The 22,144-nt window shown below is 31.8% G+C and overlaps 1 protein-coding gene across 1 annotated transcript in view; it reads right to left on the bottom strand.

Moving 5' to 3' along the window:
- Positions 1–22,144, bottom strand: part of LOC147071120 (zwei Ig domain protein zig-8-like) — a 134,230-nt gene that overhangs the window by 11,903 nt on the left and 100,183 nt on the right. Inside the window, exon 5 of the mRNA XM_085948222.1 lies at positions 1,803–1,971. Within this exon, the coding sequence (XP_085804348.1) occupies positions 1,803–1,971 (169 nt within the window). The remainder of the gene's footprint in view (positions 1–1,802; positions 1,972–22,144) is intronic.

A 22,144-nucleotide genomic window follows, 5' to 3' on the forward strand; every position in this document is an offset into this window, starting at 1 on the left:
TCATTTATTAAGATATGACAGGAAAATTTATCCAATGTGACAACACAGTCCTTTTTTGTGATTTTACCGAGGTTTTGACTGCGACTCGCTGTCATATCGCCTCTTCTCTTCTAGAAGGGGATCCGTTGATCAGGTCATCACTCCTATTCTGTTAAATAACTTTACAATTTTGCCTAGCTCTTCCGTCTTACCCACCGCCAGGACAACTGTACTCTGTGAAGTTCATATTTAGGGCATTGCAGTACTATATGTGCAATGTCCTCTAAAATATAACATTCATTGCAGAATTTCAATTCGCTTCTTCCCAGGAGGACATCAAATCTTTTGCATATTGTGTGCATTGTTCTTAGCTTCAGTATTAACTTAAGCTCATTTCTCGTCAAAGAAGACTCTCGTAGTAATGGTAGAATAAGCTTACTCCATTTTCCATTTTCTTTATAGCCTCATTCCAGTCCAAACACAATCCTTATGAAGATTCTTACAAGCTCATTGATGCCTTTATTGAAAGACTTATTATAACTATTTTTTTTTCAAATTATTCGTCAAACGATTAGTTTCCGACTGCCTTTCTACAGAGTATGCTCGCTTTTCACTCTCTTGACTCTCGCAGGTTGCTTCTGCTCTTGAGACATTTCTACTTGCAATTACGAATAATAGTTTTAAATCCTGGTGTCCTAAAGAATTTGAATTTATATGCACCTGTCAATTACTTAAGTGGTCGCAGCCATCTATTCTGGGTCAGAACTGTTTCCTTGTATAAATCATGGACTATTTCAAGGAGTGCAAGACTAGTCAATGCGTTTCCCATAGACATACACATTTCAGTAATGTTATTTATTTATTTATTCATAAAAAAGAGTATTACAGCATTACAGCGATTAGCCAATGCACCATAATACAAAATTATAAAAATATCTTAATTAGAAATAAAACAAGAAAGTAGAATAGACAGCATGTGTATATGTATATATTAAAGAAACATGATAATATACACAATTATAAATTTAACCTATTTAACACGTCCACAAACATTATATAGTTAATAAAAATTAATCAACCTTTATAGTGCCATCAAATAAGTTAATTGCACGATACACAGCATCATGAAACATAACATCTGTCCTACGACGAGGTATCTTGAAGACCGTAGAGTTACGAGTGATATTGGTGGGAACATGAAAATTAATATTTGCCAGTATATACGGATTGTAAATGAACCCACGAAGTAGTAAAAAGAAATGCTTTAAAAGAACAAACACTCTTCGGGTGGACAGGGATTGCATTGATAGCATACCCAGAAGAAAACGAGTCGGGAAATTCATCTTATTATCATTATCATAAGGAAAGAATCCGTACATTCTTAAGTAGAGAAATCTAAGAAATCTATTGTGGACTCGATCCAACTTAATTGTGTGGATGGACCTATTAGGACTCCAAATAATGCTGGCATATTCAAGGATACTCAACACAAATGATACGTATAATGTACGTAGCTCTCGGACGTTTTTGAATGATTTAGAAACCCTCAATTATGTGTATTTTGTTTTTCAAATTTTATTTTATTGTACTTGTTGTCTCTGTTTTTTATTTTATTTTTCTTCTCTGTTAATTTTTCTCTATTGTATTAAGTGGTTGTATAACTGTATCTAACTAATTACTTGTAAGCTTTATTAAACAATAATATAATTGAATAAAAACCCGGAGCAGATAATGAAGAGATATATAATATTAGAGTATATTATAATATAAAAACATACAAAATAGTATGGATAAAATGTTGAAATATATCGATTATCACTTACCATTCAGTATGTGTACCCTGACTCTGGCCGGAGGCGCATTGGATGGAGTGCAGGTATAGGATCCAGAGTCAGACCCTCGTGCCCTCTGGACGAGAAGTCGACTTGAGCTGGCGAGTCCTTTCTCAGTCACCAAACTGATACCTCCGCGGGCTGAGTCGAAGTTTATCACCTGAGGAAAAACAAATACAACCTTAGTATATTTTTTAAATAACCAAAAAAAAGAGTCATCAGTAAAAATTAATAAATGTAAAATATCTTAAGGGGGGACATGCTCGTCGAAGGTCAAAATTGAGTTTTTATTGTATTTTAAAACCATGATCCTGGACACTCCTTAAACGTTGTAGATAATCTCTTTATATAATTTTGAAGCCTTATTATCCTTTATAGTTATTTTAAACATTTGATGACTGCATAAAGTATTTTTGTTACATAAAATAGTATTCTTTTAAACCTCTCGCTCTAATGTTTTAGAATATAGTCATATTTCGGTACATAACTGTGCAGTGGTGTTAAGATTTTTTACATTTATTAATTTTTAAACGCATTTATAAAACCATTAGCATAATTTATTACTAGATAATTTTTATAAAATATTCACGATAAAAAATTATATTGATAATCTCTGTGATCCCAAATTTGACAAGAATTAGGCATTTTAATATTCAAAAAATCGGCAAGATTAACACATTTCAAGATAATTCTAAAGATATTTATTATAAGCTATGTCTTTGACCATTCAAGTGTGATAAACATCTTATGAATAATGATTGCTTTATAATAATTATTGACCTAAGAATAAGGTAGTGTTTTTTTGAAATACGCCATTTCTTTTGTCATTCTCCAGTGGTTAAGCTACAACATACGGCCGTAGCCATAAATTGACAAACTATAATTAAAGTAGGGAGTAAAATGATATTGACGCGCGTGTTTGAACATGTACCGTTTAAAAAAAATAAAAAATAAATCCGTTAGGTACATGTTCAAACACGCGCATTAACATAATTTTACTTCCTACTTTAATTATAGTTTGTCATTTTATGGCTACGGCCGTATGTTGTAGCTTAACCACTAGGGAATGACAAAAGAAATGGCGTATTTCAAAAAAACACTACCTTATTCTTAGGTCAATAATTATTATAAAGCAATCATTATTCATAAGATTTTTATCACACTTGAATGGTCAAAGACATAGCTTATAATAAGTATCTTTAGAATCATCTTCAAATGTGTTAATCTTGCCGATTTTTTGAATAATAAAATGCCTAATTCTTGTTAAATTTGGGATCACAGAGATTATCAATATAATTTTTTATCGTGAATATTTTATAAAAATTATCTCGTAATAAATTATGCTAATGGTTTTATAAATGCGTTTAAAAATTAATAAATGTAAAAAATCTTAACACCACTGCACAGTTCTGTACCGAAATATGAACATATTCTAAAACATTAGAGCGAGAGGTTTAAAAGAATACTATTTTATGTAACAAAAATACTTCATGCAGTCATCAAATGTTTAAAATAACTATAAAGGATAATAAGGCTTCAAAATTATATAAATAGATTATCTACAACGTTTAAGGAGTGTCCAGGATCATGGTTTGAAAATACAATAAAAACTCATTTTTGACCTTCGACGAGCATGTCCCCCCTTAACACCACTGCACATTTATGTAATGAAATATGACTATATTCTAAAACATTAGAGCGAGAGGTTTAAATGAATACTATTTTATGTAATAAAAATACTTTATGCAGTCATCAAATGTTTAAAATAAATATAAAGGATAATAAGGCTTCAAAATTATGTAAATAGATTATCTACAACGTTTAAGGTATGTCCAGGATCATGCTTTGAAAATAGAACAAAAGCTCCATTGTAACCTACGCTGAGCATGTCCCCCCTTAAGTAGATATCGGACAGTCAGAAATTTGATGCGCATGAAAATAAATAAACTAAATATCTAACGTATTTTCAGCAAATTTAAAGCTGTTGAAAGCATCAAAAAATGCTAGTAAAAATGCCACAAGCAAGATGCCTATCTAAAAATGCTAGATATGATAAGAAAAATGGTAAATTGGTGACACTGGGTGTCACCACTGCACGGACCAGTTATTGTGATTAAAAAATACATATTTACGAGTTCTTACATGTTTTAAAAAATATAAATTTATTAGTATTATACATTCATAGCCCAGTGTATTGAAACATATTATATCGAATGTGACTCTAAAACATAAATTAAACGTAAATGCTTCTTTCCTGGATGTTAATTTTCATATGCATCCCCATACCACACAAAGCACGTTCAGAGATTAAAAATATTCTGAAAATGTGATTAAAATAAAATAGGGTCTAAATGGCCACCAAAATAAATTTGGTGGTGATTATTTTGATTGAGGTGAGCATGTTATATTTTTAATCAGTGGCGTCTCTCGGGATACACAGGTCATGCCATTAAGGATCAAATTCGAGTATTTAAACTTTTGAGAGTATTTTTCGTGAACGTCTGCTGGCTTTAAATTTCGGCAGGAAACTTTTAATCTATTTCAATTTTATACTGCAATGATTGGATATTGTAACGGTATGACTTCGAAAAGAGACCCACAGATGGCTCTGACTATTGACTGGATGTTGCAAGCGTTATGTAGGTGGATTAGGATTAATACTTTGGACGCTGAAGACGCACATGCGCGTAATGACCAGGCGGTCGATCGATGTAATTAACGTGCATTTTAAAGGTGATTATTTAAAAAAAATCATTATCTACTCAGCAGTGAATGCGTTAAACCCTATGTTAATTCCGTAATTTTAACTCACAATCTTACAGCCGATTCAATTTCTTTTCAAGTTTAAATTTATTATAATCATCGAAATTAAAATAAAAATTACTATGCATGGCAACAAATATCGCTTTGGTGTACAGAAAGTGGTATGTTTGAAGGCAATAATTAAATATTTTAAATAAATATTGTATAAAATACTAATAAAACCAGTTGTCATGTTATAACCCAGAGATCTGGTGCATGACTAAAAGAATGGGAAGAGTCTAGGGCTCATTTGGTAAGAGCATGCTGCGTGATATCTTCGGACCGATTGATGCAACACAGTTGGGGTGGAGACGAAGATACACGTACGCCTTGTATGGTGGCTCGCACATCTAACAGTTTATCAAATTGGCCCGCCTCAGAGTCACCCATGACAAAGAAACTACCATTCTTGAAGTCTAAAAGCAAACGAAAACCTGGTCAACTTCGTACAAGATAGAGGGATCCATATACATAGGTTATAGTGTCAATTAGAAAAACAATAACATGACTCTTAGGGGGGAAAAAAAGTATTGAAAGTTTTAAAATGTATATTAATATTATTTCTTTATGACAAAATCAATACATAATAAAATCAGAGAATAATTTTTAATGTCTTTATGCGTTATATTCATTTGTAATAATTTACACGTAATATGTTTAGATGAAGTATGTAGATTAAACGAATTGCCATGTATTGACATGCGATAAGAGCCTTTATGGCCATTTGGCTACACATAATTGAGCCGTATATGCTCGATAAAGCCATCAGAGTGCCTCTTAAAAGAAAGTTATATTATTTTAAATAGAGACAATTTTCAATTGCAACCATTTCGAAATTTTATTTCACTAAAATATTTTTCCTCGCATTTGCAATTTATTATTCGCAGAAAATGTGTATTACATAAAGTAGTGTTTCTTAAACTAACAACATGTTTAAACATTTTAGATGTAGGTTAAACTTACGTAATAAACTTTTGATAAAAGTAATTAGGAATATATCAAATCAAATATATATATATATAAAAAAGTGTCCTCGAGGTCCAGTACGTGAGGCACTAGGCTATTTCCGGTGAGGTCACAATATATGGACGCCCACGTTGGCCGCGCGGCTTAAGCGTTGGACTCTTACGCCGTGGGTCCCAGGTTCGAATCCTGGGTCTGGCAAGTACACATATTGTTTTTCAATTTGTGCGTGAGTCAGGGTATGGACCCAATAGATTGAGCAAGTGGCTGACATCCATTTCTCGTAAAAAACAAAGTCTGTTAATACAAACCTCTACTCTGTGGAGGCCCATATGATCCTATTAGGATCGGACATGGTCGGAAAAACCACAATATATATGTGTTGCTACATTTCAAAATCAGCTAAGTCCACCTTTAGATATTTTTGACTTTTTTGTAAATTTCTGAAGAACTACTGCTTTCTAACATTTCTGCATTATCAAAATGTGGAATTTATTCATTTTAAATATTCTATACTCGAAATAATATAAACTTTCATACTTGTGACGTGTGTATTTGAGAAAACAAAAAGCTGTTTTTCTCCTATTTATCTATTATGGACTTGGCTGATTTTGAAATCTAGCGATATATATATATGTAGCTTTCTCAAAGCCTAAGTGTTTATGTAATCTTTAATAAACCGTTTCTTTTATTCAATGAATAATTCACAATATTTGAGAATGTAACATTTCATATATTGAACACAACTTGACAACGCTTCAGATATATATATAATAAGACGTGACTTGAACCCGTATATCTACTGGTATTCGTTGAATAAAAGAAATGGTTTATTAAAAATTGTTAGCAAGTTCAAGTAGACGTTATAACTAAATATTTGGCGAGAGCCGGGCGTCGGTAAGTATTTAAAGTAATTATTAATATTCATTGATTTGAAACACAAAAACCGATAGTCAATAATAACGCAATTTAATAAGCATTTCATGTAGGACCTACTAGTTTAAATTATCGCAATAAGGTAGGAGGCCCGTAGTTCAATTGGTTAAAGCATATTGACGTGATACCAGTGGATATATGGGTTCAAATCCCGTCGGGCGTAATAATTTTATCAGATGTGTTTTTTTCTAGTAGGTATTTATAGTATCTGAGGTGCCAAGTTATGAATTATTATGTAATCGGTGCACTTCTACTTTTGCACTAATGTTTCACTACAGTATTTTCTTTGGGCACCATGGCTTGTCGTACTAGAATAGAATTATATACATATTCCATACTGCAACCATATTTTTAACTGTCCATGAAATTATTAAAGGCAGTCCACTAAATATTCAAAGCATCATTATTCTACAATTTATTAATCTCCAATGTTGTAAATTATTATAGAAAGCTGATTCAGAATCAAATTTCCCGGTCTTTTTCAAAACAATAATTGACAATTCTACTTTTGTATGGCCATAAAAATTCATGTCAATTTAAAGTGTTGTTATTTAATCGAGAATTATTATTGTTTTACAGACAATATCAATACAAACTTTAATCAAAATCGTCAGTATTTTGCCAAATCTAATATAAGTAGTATTTTAATCACACTTTAGTGTTAGTTTTAATAACAAATTTAAAAAAATTAGTGACTTTGATCCGTTTATTTAAATTTGGAATATCTTTATATCCATATTGTAGTATGTATTTCTTAATACAGTTTGTGCAAATTGTTATATAAATAATTACAAGATAAAAATAAATTTTTATATACAACGTTTTTAAATTTTCTGTTGAATCATATAAACTTCTTGACTAGCTTAAACGACCAAGAAAATTTGTACTTGATAGAAATAATAGTGAAATGTCATTTTCACATTTCATATTGATTACCATAGTAACGCACGTATATATTAATAATTTAGTTGCTAGGACCCCAGACCCCTAGCAACCAATAATAGTGGATTGAATTACGGATTTCTTCCGAAATAACTTTTCATACAAAACAGAATTAACTGAAAATGAATTCAATTCTACTTAAAGATGGCTAAAAGTATTAAAAGAATGCATTGGCATCGTGTTCTGATATATTCTAAAATTTTCAAATGTCTAGCTAGTTGGGAAGTTAGTTAAAATTGATTGCAAGATTTGTACTGGATAAACAACCACCGGACAAATAAGAATACGACCTAATAAAAACGTTGTAAAATAAACAGCTCCCACATTACGGTCTTTTACATTTCACTTTAGTCATGGCAATTTACATTTTCACCAGTTCAGTTAAGTTGTTAATAATGTCTTATAGTCATAAAGAAATCACTTTTGTCAAAACATTTCACAGGCAATTGAATGGTACTCAATCACACACTTAAATTTATATCATATTGCAAGTCAACTGAAATAATATATTGTGTCATATCACGCCATACCGTAATTTATCAAATTTTATATGCTATATTGTATGAATATCGATATAAATTATTATACGGTGACCATACGAGATGTTGTACCTTGAGACGCTATTCTGGTTTCACCTTGGAACATGTCCCAATGTACTGTAAAATTCCCAAGAAAGTAAAGAACTCATTTTATATTCCCCAATATCAAAGACATCATCGTTGGTCGCAGTGATATTATAATCACAGTGAAAGTGTTTCTAACTTCAACAATACGCCATGGGTTTTATTCCTTCAATATTATACTCCCACATGATCTTATTATAAAATAAATTAGATGCATTAAAAAATGCAACATATTTTCACTATCTAATAAAACATTTATTACCCAAGTTCTAGTTCATTTTCACATCATAAAAACTACAATATTCATTTATACCACAATGTTCCAATGCAGAACAATCACTGTCCCAAGTTAAAAACCGCGGTTGTAACAAAAATAACCAACTGGTTCAACGGTGAATAATCGTCTATGTGCATTGACCACAATACGAGTGCGATACCCGAAAGACGGAGGTTTAATTCTTGCACGTTTTCCAAAAAAAATCTATTTGTTATAGGTAATATATTTTCTCAGAAGTATTTTCAAAATTATGTATATTCAATAATTATAATGTTACATTCTTACATCTTGTGAATTATTCGTTGAATAAAAAAATAGTACTTAAGTAAATTAAAAAATATTAGCAAGTTCAAGTAAATTACAACCAAAAACCTTAGAGTCACAGTCGGAAGCCAACAGCGGTGGAGTGAGGTTGTACAACTTCGCTTGCGTATTCGGGACGCTATTCGCCTGGTTACTCGCGAACGGTTATAAATACGGGATACAACAAAAATAATATTGTTTGTAAATGAATTTGACAATAAACTCAACATGTGTGGTCCCATGTGATTTTGACAATCAGTGCCAGTGCTTGAGAAAAAGTGAAAAATATTTATTGTTGCACGGATAGTGCACTTTGTGCGGGGAGTGCGTCAAACGCTGTGAAGCGAGGGGTTGTCCACACTGTTTTTTGTTCACACTGTTGCGCGAATTCCAAGACCGCGTGAACGGCAAAAGCAATAAAATGGAAAACACCACGATGGAAGTGAATGAAACCAAAAAAACGAAGAACAAAAGAAACGATGATGAAGAGGAAGTGGTTGGAGAAAAAGAAGAAGAATGGCAAACGGTGACCTCTGGAAAAAAACCCAGAAGAGACTCTGGGGTCACTCCAAAGGGAAACCAAAACATCGTCATGATAGCGACGGGAAGTAAAATTCCATTAAAATTGAAAATAGCGCAGATGCTGCATAAGGCAGGAGTAAAAGTACAGAAAATTTACAATAAAAATTTAAAGACGTACATCCAAGTAGAAGACGAAAAAAAAGCAGATAAAGTGAAACAAGCTGGAGAACTCAAAGATCTCGGTTTTGTGACCAAAGAGAATGACTCCTGCTCTTATGGAGTAATAAGAAAAGTCGATATTGATATGGACCTCCAAGAACTGCAAATGGAAATCAAAAGTGATGCAAAAGTAATCAACCTTAAGAGGTTGACAAGAAAAGGTGATACAGGAGAGCTGACAAAGACCTCGTCAGTCAGTATTAAATTTGGGGAGAAAATATTGCCGAGAACAATTTACATATATGGAGTCTCTTTTGCTGTAGAACCGTATGTATTCAGGGTTATGCAATGCTACAAATGCTGGCGATATGGGCATATCGCGAACAATTGCGGACGTACAGTAGAAACGTGCCCTAAGTGTGGTGAAAACCACAAAACCTGCGAAAAAAATGAGGAAATTACGTGCATCAATTGCAAAGGTAACCACGCGGCAAACAGCCAAAAATGCCCAAAGTGGCAAGAGGAAAAGAATTGCAAAGAAGCAATGAAAAAAATGAACATACTTTTCAAGGAAGCAAAAAAAAATATGTTAAATAATAGCTATGCTGACATATTAAAACAAAAAAAAATCGTAGGAAGAGATGAAAGCGAAACAATTCAAAAAACTAAGGAAAACAAAAAGAAAGAAGAAGCGGTGGTAGAAGCTTCAGGCTCAACAATAATATCTACAGGTAGTAGCGTAAAGCCTACAAAAAATAAGAAAAATTCAAAGGGGAAGACAGAGGTTAACGCGATGGGAGAAATTATGAAAGTCTTGCTGAAAGGGGGAGACTGGCAGCAGATCATTAAACAACTAATAATTAAAGCAGTGGACTGGGTATGCAAACAATTCAAAGAAGGGCACTTAAAGGAAATTCTAGGGGAGGTTCTGGAGCAAAATGGATAATAAAAAACAAATTAGGATTTTACAATGGAATGCCAGAAGTATGAAGCAAAAAAAGGATGATATAGAACTCTACTTAATAAGACAAAAAATTTCAATAGCATTAATCTCAGAGACTTGGCTGAGGTCTGAATTAGACTATCTGAAATTCAATGATTACACGATGTATCGAAAATACAGAAGGGATGGATACGGAGGAGAGCGATTCTGGTGCATAAAACACTGGCGTCTAAAGAAGAAAGAAAGAAAGACGGAAGAGCTAGACAAAATAATTATAAAGCCATTTAACAGAATAGGAGTGAGGACCTGATCGAAGGATCCCCTTCTAGAAGAGAAGAGGCGATATGACAGCGAGGCGCAGTCAAATCCTCGGTAAAATCACAAAAAAAAAAAAAAAAACCTTAGAGTGATCCATGACGTCGGTTAGTAATTAAAGTAATACGTACTTTGATTTAAAATACAAAAGCCGATCGCCAATGTAGCTCAATTTAGAAAGCGCTTCAGTGAGTATTAAAAAGCCATTAGTTAAAATTTATCGTAATTAAGTATGACTCATTTAGCATTGTGGTCAATGTGCGTGGGTGCGATGCCCGAGAAATGCAGGTTCAATTCCTGCAGGGGTGTCTTACTTTTTACAAAAGACTTTTTCTATTAGTTATAGGTAATATATTTTCTCAGAAGTATTTTCAAAATTATGTATGTTCAATAATTAGAATGTTACATTTTTAAATCTTGTGAATTATTCGTTGAATAAAAAAAATAGTTAATGCATAAATAATGATTGTTAGCTAAAATCTATATACAGTTACTGCCTATGAAGGGCTTAAAGGTTTTCTTACGCAAACAAAATATTGCTGTACAATTATTAAAAAATGTTCAAAAGTTAACCTTTCCCTTACTATTAAGTGAGAATTCTTTTTATTACCAATACAATTTATAAGTCTGCTCTGTATTCAAGTTAACTAGATTCCTTAAAAAAGACTGAGAGGGCGCCAAATACATACCTGCTGTATTTATACGAAGAAGCTACAAAGAGGAGAAAAGACTAAGGAGTGACAGCGATTGAAAAAAACACCACGCCATTTAGATATATTACACTTGAGAAGCGAATATGAACATCGGGCTATATTTATTATAGCTGTCAGTGACGAAGATTATCTTTTGGAAATGGTCATAGTAAGTGCATAGGTTGGTAACTATTAGTCATACATACATAATAAAATCTTCATAATACAATATTACCGCTGATGAATAAATCCATACTAATATCGTAGAATACTTAAAATAGCTGATGTTAATAAGTTTTTAAATTTAATTAAGTCCTTAACATTGACTATGAGAGATAAAAAATATCTTTAATTAAATATGATTTTATGGCGTAAGTTTTTGTAAAAATATCTAATTTTTATTATTTACTTGAAAGCTGATAATGATAACTAAAAGTGTTTAAACTCATGTGCATTTTGCCGATTTATTACAATATTTTTTCAGTAGAATGATGTTACGAAATGGATTGATTGAGATTTTAGCATGGATACATGCTTTTGCCTTGACCTTCCGGGCTAATTCGTTACGAAAAATTGCACAGGCGTAACGAAAAATAATGTCATAAAAGTAGCGCGGCTACTAGAGACTCCAGTCGGCCGCGAGTGGCTCTTCGGGGATGACGTGTAAACCCGCGCCCCGCAATTTATTTTGATAATTCTATACGTATTAATAAATTTCAAGCTGTTCTATATTTTTTCTTTAATACTTAAGCAGAAACAAGTCGTTTATTTGTGTAGTCTTGATAATGTGCATGAGCAGTTTTTTTATGATACATGTAGAAATTTTTTTAGATAGAAAATGTAGTCACTTAATAACTTTGCGCTCCGTAATATATTTTATTAAATAATATATTACTTATTTATTTATTACTACACATATTAATACAAGTAAATATCATGTGATCTAATTTAATGCAAGGTAATCAGTTGAAGAGGCGTATCTGTGCAGTAAAAAAGTGAAAAAAGTGCAAAGGTATAAAGCGTATACTCTATGAATAAGTAAATAGTCTTATAACTCGTTAGCAACAGAGATTGGCATTTTTTTTCGAATTTGGACAACCAGCATTCAGAGAGTCAGTAGGCAAAGCATGTATCCATGTTTAATAATTTTAGCCGTCAGAGTTTAAGTAACCATCATTTGAGGGGCCCAGGGGGACGAAGCCCCTCCGAGAGCCGCAAAGCGCCGAGTTTTTTTTTATCAAATATTATAATAAATCTTTATTTTTTTCTTAATTTATTTTCTGTATTAAAACACTTATGTGATCTGATCCCGTAACTCGCACGGATGTCCTGCCACTATTTATATCAAATAACCAGGAAATACAATTAACGTTAAATTTCTGCCCACACAATATTCTGATAACTAAGTTGATGTACAATGGGTATAAATTTATCATTTTTAATTCCATGGTACGAATCCTCATGTGCCTAATCTATATTTTTTACAATTGTATAAATTAAAGAATCACAAGTATCTACCACCTATAGAATTGTATTTTTTCCTGAATATAATATGGTCACCCCAATGCCGTTCAGTATTTCATTTTCAATGTGACAACCAATTAACCTGTATTGTTTTGTTCAAATAATCCGGAAAACCTTTTGTGTCAATTATTTGACAACTTTATCGTTTCATTTTATGCATAATTGAGTTTTTAATTAACATCAATGCCAATTAAAATATTGCATCAATTCAAATAAAATCCACCTGATAAGTAAATAAATTATTCTGTTGCAAGCCGACAAAATTTATTTTTAAAATTAAATTAAGTTCACAAAACATGATTATTTCGGCATTACAACCGACATAAATAAAAAAATTGTTTAAATATAAATGCATTAGTACACATTTTTCATTAAGTACATTGTACACTTTTGCGGAATTAAACTGTCAGCAAATCGATTGAGGTGCTTCTATGTTCACCTTTAGGATTTTTTATATCGTTTGATCCTTGGGTACCATTTTAGATAGTGTTACTAGGGATTGTAATACTGGTATTTCAAAACCGGTATTCAATTATTAATCGATACCGAAATACAGGTTTTAAAAATCAAAAATACCGGTATTTTTTGTATTAAGAGCAAAATAAATTAAATATATTGTTTTCATTACTTACTACTATATTGTAATAAATTTAGTGTATACGTTTTATGCTGCCAAAGTGCAAAAATATTGACTGATACCAACAAAAGTTAAATAATATTAAAACAAAATCCCTCAAATATATAGAATTGTTGCGATGAATTCACACGTTTTGATAAGTAAACATTTGTGGCAAATATTTCCAGTTAGACTATAACAATTGATCCAACGTTGATCAAACGTTGAATATTTGAGAGATATTTTTCTATACCTGTAGTAAAAATTAGCGGTTCTAAAATATTATGATTTATACTTTATGTTACTATTAAATAGTGTTTAAAATATATTTTAATATTTATATTGATTGATAGGTACTTCTTTTTTCTATAATATATTTTGATGATTAGTACCGCTATTGCTATATTCATTCGGTATTGAAATCCCTAAGTGTTACCATTGTGGTTTTACTGCCTAGCTAAATAATTGGTCGACCTAAACAGACCAAATTTTATTTTATTTATTTAAAATTCCCGCCCTTTTGGCACATAATTTCAAAATATATCGATAGATAGGCCACCCGGTTACTAGATTGCCTGTATAAAGTACCTGCAGTGAAGACTTGAGTGAAAACGGCAATCGAAAAGAGACCGAGCATGAGCATGCCATTTTTATTATCAACCCATAACGTAAACTCGTGCTTGAACAAAATATAAACAAATGATATCTGTAACCAGGCGACGATGTCCTCGTTGTCCATTCTATAGTGACAATAATATGTAGCCGTATGTAATATTATACCCAAATGTTATTTACTTGTTTTAAAGAATAAACTAATTGTCTCCATGTAATAAAGTCAGTTTTGGAATACATTATGCCCTCTCTCTCTGAGAAATCTCACTCAATCGTTTACACTCTACTGTGTTTTAATAAGTTAATCTATGATCATTAATTTACAATAGTTCAGTAGCAAAGGGTGGAGGTAGTCTGTTAAGATCCGCGATAAATAGTGCACATTGAGCTTTTTTAGTCATAAGTATTAATTGTTTTTATTGAACTAAAACTAAAATTTGCAGATGGTGTTGGTTAGTTTTTAAAAATCGATTAAACCGTCACTAAATCAAACTATAATTATAGTAATGGTATACTTTGGACGATATGACAAAATTTTCTAAACTTTTTCATTCATATTTATTTTATTTTTGTTGGATTAAGAATACAAGTACACATATTATTGGTTAATTTATTTAATTCATTAAACTCTGCCTAAACCAAACTATAATAGTTAAAAATATTATTATATCTTTTAAATATCTAGAGTTACGTATGATTTAATTGCATAATTTTAGATATTTTATAGAGAATTTTTTGACTATTATTATTTATTATGACTTGGCTCTCGCAGGGCTTAATTGAATTTTTAAAACGAATCAACACCATCTGTAAATTGTTGTCTTATTTCAATAAAAACATATACGTATAACTGACAAGGTTTAGTGTGCACTATTTATGGCGGATCTAAACAGCCTACCACAACCCTTCATTACTGCAATATTTACATTTTCTAATGACATATTAATTAGTTACTTCTATCCCACCGCATATATTTCTTTCATTCCTTAGGTATCGAATTACTTCATACCATGCTTCGCTAATAATAAATTCCTCGAACTGTATTTGCCTGAGACTCCATGTTATATATTATGCATATGTACTGGGTGTATACACTTTGCGTTTCAAGCACATTGAAAATTGAGTTTGTAACCTTTCAACTACCAGTAACCTTCCAATCGATAACAGATGTATAATATGAGTTGTGATATCATTCAAAAGAAATCTAGTCATAATAATAACAAATAAATGATGAATTTATTATAATTTTAAGTTTATTATAATAAAAAAACAAGATGGTAGGTATATAGGCGTATTTGAACTTGCTTGCATACAAAAAAATAGCGTGGTTTACATTATTCAAATAAATCAACGTTCTTATAGGTATTTCGTCAATAATCCTATAACGGTTTTCGTAGTTCGGATCCAAACCATTGCGATCGAGGGGGCGAAAGCCTGATGAATTTTTGTCGTACCTTACTTGTCAAAAAAGCGCACGAAATTTAAAATAATAATAAAACAAGTATTTATCAAGTTTTTCTCAAACATAGAACTATCTCGCCTCATACTCCACGAAAAGATATTGCTAGGGCCAATAATTATGGTCGCTCTCATCATTATTTTCCCACCTACTTCAAATCCCTAGATATTGTCGCAAGTCAGGGCAACCAGCAGTTACGGATCATCAGTTGACCGCGATTGTAGAACATGCAGTTATCTCAAGTTACCTCAAGACAGCGTACGTGCCTAACCTTGTTAAAGCGAAGCCGTCGCTTAATGATTAATTCAATTATCCAGACTGATTCAGAAGTTATTTGTGGACCACGGTTCAGCTTGATATAGTGTGACCGTCGTCAAAGTGATTCTTCTAAATACCTAGCAAGCCGTGATACTGGCTCTTGTCATCTAACAACCTCATTTATCATTCATCAAAAGTGTACCGACAAGTGCCGCTCACCGGGTAGCCTAACAAACAATACTGCGTTAGTGCAACCCTTAGACTATAAATACATATAGACGCCACCCATTGCATTGCTAAATGAAGCTGCGTGCCGTGCGTTTGGTTTGTGGGCGAGCAAACGCATTCGTATACAAATGTTTGACACCATAGACCATTTCGCTGGTGTTCGCCCAAAGTGCTCGCACTTGACGCTCAGAATTAAAATATAATTTTCTATTTTTTTTACGTTATATAGTGTTTTTAAGCGGTCTAAATGCAACCATTAGGTAAAAATATCCATAATTATATTTAAGTTATTTTAAAGAAACACTAGGTCACTTGATATTAAAATATATAATAATATACAAATAAATTATCACGAACATGTATCAACTTACATATTATGAAACTAAATACCATCTTCTTGCTTATCAGTACGGCTACCACATTTTAATAAAACACACAGAACCATCTTTTCTACTTAATTAACTAAAATATTTACCACTGACTATGTTTAACACAAAAAATAGCAATTTTAGCAACACGCGCTCGCAGGTTATCGACGCTTAGTTAAGCAACAAACTAATATTTGGTGGGGACACTATAACATATCATCTCACACATCTGTAAACCTTTTATCTTACTCTAGCGCGTGTCGCAGAGAATATAAGGGTGCCGAATACTTTCTCATTTGCACTTATGCATCGTTTTTGTTCAGGCTTTGGTGCAACCAGACCACGAAACCAGCCTCAACACCAATAAGGTTAGTGCCTGGCATCCTAACATAACCCCCCCTCCAGCATCCACATCCACCATCATAATTATTACGTCATAAAATTACAGTCATAAAATTACAGTCCACTATGAAAAACTTAACCAGATATTATTATATGTATTGGTAACATAAAGACTAATTTTTGGTTTATCGAAACCTTTAAATGTCATTTTTTCTATTGATTTTTAACCTCTCTTTTACTATGTTATTATTTTGTAATAATATGTATTGTTGTTTATTTAACCGTCATATTGTAAATACATTGAAATAATAATATATAGGAATAATGTAGGTACGCTTGATGTCACTTAATATTATTACAATTCATAGATGTAGTAGACAGAATGTGAAAAATTCTCTGTGATCGTACCTGAAGTATAAAAAACAATAACAAAGAATTTATTGGATATAAAAAACATCGTTTCATATTCCTACTATCGATAAAAATAATATTTCCTGTTTTTAAAAAAACTGGAGTGATTGGAACAAAGCATACAGTATTTTCCTTTGAGATGACTATTGAATCGGAAACTTAATAGACCTCTTCAGAGTAAGAATAAAAGTCATAAGAATATTCCGTTTTTATAATACGCGAGAGTTCTTTGCCAAAAGAAAAAAAATTAATACTGCCAGTGGGCACTGGGTTTTCATATTTTATATTTTTATCCATCTCAAGTATTGCGGCAAGGAATCTACTTGGTTTCATTGCACGTTTCGAAATATTTGAAATAGACACTGTTAATATTTTTGACAATATCGTAAAAACGATACATTATTATAAAATCATTTTGGAAAAACGTTAAAAAATATATATTTTTTGATTCGGCACCCCGACAAAACCGCCCGGATATTGCCACCAATCCGCCCATACCAGTGCTCGTCAATACCGCCCGGATAAATGAGTCGCTTAGAATCATAACTCACATATTGCAATTTTGTCGTTTTTTAGTTAAATATGCCAAGTGATTCTAAATGAATTAATCTATTTACCGAAAAATAGTTGAGTATTAAAAGTCAATTTAAACCATGTGAAAATCGTTGACAAAGTTCATTGTTGGTGTAATATGTCATATATTTCAAAGAATAGAGTTTTGTCACCAACGCCTTCCTAACCAATCGGGGAGCTCTATTTCTCATAGTATGCTGTATGTCTGCAACGTTAGGAGTATTAGGTATATATATTTAAAAAAAAAAAAAGTTATTCGACTCTCTCACTCATTAATATTCTAGGGAGTTCAATACTGTTCTTCTTATTACAAAAAATAGTGCTCTGTTGGTTTTTAGCGATTATCTCAAAACTTGATTTTTGGAATATGTGAGTTATGATTCTAAGCGACTCAAATCCGCTTGGACAAAATCACCCGAAAAACAAAAAAATAATTAAAAACAAGTGCTTTTTCGGTTTTTCGAATTTCGTATCGATAGAAATTTACATACTTACGATAATCAGTGTAATTTTTGATTTAATCTGTTGCATCTTTTAATAGAGTAATAACTTAAAACTTTAATAAATTTAAAAATCATTAGCTTTTTACACTTAACACGCTAACAAAAAAATTGCAGATATTACGTTTTTAAACCGATGTAGCTGCATATCATATACCTGAGTTCTCTAATGGAATACCTGGAATATCTACTTTCTGTTTGTATAATATCTTTATTCATATATATTTTTTTTATTTGTGTACTTATCTAAAATATAATAATAAAAGTTATATCATTTCTAAATTGCAATCACATGAAACAATATTACGTTTCATATTAAATACTTTTATTATTATAAGCAGCCATTTTTAATTTTCATGTTCACTGTTACAAGTATTTAATAATGTTTGCCGGTTTTTATGTGAGAAGAAACATAGGAATCTTTTTTCTTGCCTGACCAAATGGGACGCCGTATTTTTTGTTTTTTTTAGTCGGATACTTGGCAATAATAATAACTCATTTCGAATAATATATCCCGCCAAAATATATATAAATATAACAAAATTACTCGTAATTAATTGCATTATCTTGAAAATAATTGCGCCGATAAATCATAGTTGGATTCCTTCTGTCGTCACAGAGGCGGATATAGGATGGGGGATTTCATTGAGCCTCGCAGCATTTGGATCGGCATTTAACTAAAAACTCTAGCATTCGATTTTGAATTCTTTCCTCTTAAGAAACTGTCGGAGCGCTAAGTATTTATATGGGTTATATATAAATTGTAGGTATTACATTTCACCGTAGCACAATTTGCCGTGAGCTTTCTTATCGGAAAGAGATGAAAAAATTACACGTTGTTTATGGAGCATTTCATGAATATTCAAGAATGAAAACCTAACGTAACCTAACTTAATCTAGCCTATAATTCACTATATCAGCTATTTTCAAAATTTGTTTGCTGCTGGCTTCCTGTAAGCCGACAAGAACCGTGTTTTATTTAGATATGCATTTTGTCTCAGGTCTACGACCCAAGGAGGTTGGACGGTCTTTGATATACGACCATATATTTCCGATGCAACATTTCAAGGTGAAGTGTGATACGGTGAACTGCTTACGTACAAATTTCCGGACACGGTTTATATAATGATATAACATGAAAAAAATGTCATTCAAATTACGTGAAGAAGGTTATAATATAATACTCGGTGGAAATAGTATTCTGGGGCGTCGGTTTCGATTTTCGGTGAGGTTACAATGTATTTATATGAATTATTTGTTGAATAAAATAAATAGTCTATATTATAATATAAAATTTATGAAGTATAGTTTTTTTATCAACAAAAAATAATTCATAATGTTGCTTTGTGCAGATTTTTTTTTAAATGTTTCTATGGAGTTGTGTTAAAGTATAAATTATTAAAACAATCCAACTAAAATAGGCCTCACATACTCTACTTCTGACTCTGTCTAGTCTACATACATGATATCAGCGCAGAATAATGTGTTACCAGTTTCCCCTGCCACGCTGTAGAAAAGAACTCCACTCATCTCGGGATAAATTATTGTTCCTCTCGCAGAACACGAAGAGCCAAGTCACGCCAACAAAACGTATCGAATTCGTTCACTTAATTCACAAAGTAGCTACATTTCCCCACTGAAGAAATCACTTATGTAACCATTCATGAAAATTCTTAACGTAATCGATACATTTTATCAAGAGGAAGCAAGCACTATAGAAATATGTGCCTTATTATAAAATAGAAACTGTAATATTATTATGCCAACGACGTAAATCGCAAATATATACCACGTTTAAAACTGTGTATTTTTTAATAACGTTGTATTAACTTGACTCGTCAACATTGGCGAAGACTCCATACAGGCCAATTATTTAAAGCTTACCTTCTTAAGAAAAATATATTTAATTGCACACTGACGTAACTACTATTATAAGGCGTCAGTGGCAAAGAAAGAGGTAGGCTGTTAAGGTGATACTTCATTGAAACGGAAAATAATTTTCAAACTATAGGCGCGATGAAATTTTTGACTCGCTGGCAGTCTGAGAGCAAACGTCGAGGTGTCAATACGTCAATAATTTGTTTCGTAATGGCGACGGGGGTATTAATTCTTAAATCGTGTGAAGATGACTAAAAACGTTACCCATTTACTTTTAAAAGAAAACATGTCAATGAATATAATATTATTACTGTTTCTAATAGAACAATAAAGAGAACATTAAATGGACGCATGTTGGATTTATATGACACATTATATTTCGGTCAGCATGCGTCATTTGCACCCGCGACCCGCAATCCGCGCATCGCCTAGCCACGATCTTTTTAGACCATGCCTCAGCTGAGGTATAGCTTCAATTGATTTTTAAAACTAGCCAACACCACATATAAATTGTAGTCTAAGTTCAATAAAAACAAATACGTATGACTGATAAAGTTTAATTTGCACTATTTATGTTGGATCTTAACAGCCTACCTCCACCCTTCGCCACTGTAAGGCGTAAATGGAAACTCTGTTATTCTTGGTGGCATTGGTTTGTGTGTCTCTATCTTAAAATCAGGGCCATCCGTTGTTTGTTCTCTCAAGATGCAGAACTAACCTGCCATTAGTAATGCCAGTTAGGAGGGCAATAACTTTGTTTAATCAAATCACCTCGGATATTTACATATTCCACTTACGTGGGTGTGAATTTAGGTGGACATTGTTTTATAAGTTTTAAAAATAGGGTCTATCAATTTCGTTCATTTTGTGTGCTTCCGTGTACTTTTATTTTTTTTATTTTTATTATTGCAATATTTACTCACATTACCCTGTATTTGTATTTGAAAAAATGTTAAAACTTACTTTCGTGTAGTGAACGCTTTGAATTTATAATTTGTCATGTTCATTATTTATGTAAAATAAATAAATTTAAATTTGAATCACTCGGATAAGAATTGAAGAACACCCAAGCCAGTTTGAAGTTATCTTCTGGCATCCGCAGCACGTCACTTCTTCACTCTCAGCATGATGGGAGGCTACGTGGTTTTCTCTCTTATTTCGCTGTTACTTCTAAAGTTATACCACCGCAAACCTAGTATCCTTCGTACACATCAGCTGTTGTTTAAAGCTCAGTATTTGATCAATTATAATTTTAGAAACCTGTATATATACATTGTTGTTTTTATTTAATAAAACGCAATTTTTTTTGTAGTACTTATTCCACTTTTAATCAATAGATCAGGACCGGTTTCGTCCGCCTCAGAGGGACATTATCTATACAGTCACAGGAATTTTGTATCTAACTATTACTGTTACTTTATGGAGGTTTTTGTTTATTTATTTTTAAATTTCGAACATATATTAATTTAAATAGCAAATAAATAGTTCATAATATATATAAGTACACACATAAATATAAAAACCTTTACTATCACTAATATATAATGACAAATTGCGACATGATTTCCAATATAAATAAAAACTTCAAACAATATTATTATTTTCAACATTAAGTACACATCCAAATAATGGGTACACAGTATACGTCCTTTAATATAATAATATTATTTTCTTTGATATGTAATATTATTGCGTACCTACCTATTTTCTTAGAAAAAAATACTTGCCATACAAAAAAATTGGCTCTCAAAAAACTACTCTATTTAAATAGCAAACTATTGAGTTGCAATTATTGTTTTATCTGAAATATAAAATCAAAAGTAAAAACTAGAGTTTGAGGAATCTATTCTTGTATTTTTTGTTAAACTTTTTATAGGATGCTTTATTTTATACAATATATAATATAGTTTGTGAACTTGAGCAGAGAAAGGTTTATATTATACCGTATATTGTGATATACATATCACAATAAATAATAAATCATTGTGATTTCAATTTGATTTGATTATCATAATTTGGAAGTATAATGGGATTTTATGTATTACGTATTATTTCTGTTATCATTAAAACCTCACCTATCTTCGGCA

The sequence above is a fragment of the Rhyacophila brunnea genome, unplaced genomic scaffold, assembly GCF_057557595.1.
Source record: "Rhyacophila brunnea isolate RB1 unplaced genomic scaffold, BYU_Rbru_1.0 scaffold_20, whole genome shotgun sequence".
Lineage (NCBI taxonomy): Eukaryota > Metazoa > Arthropoda > Insecta > Trichoptera > Rhyacophilidae > Rhyacophila > Rhyacophila brunnea.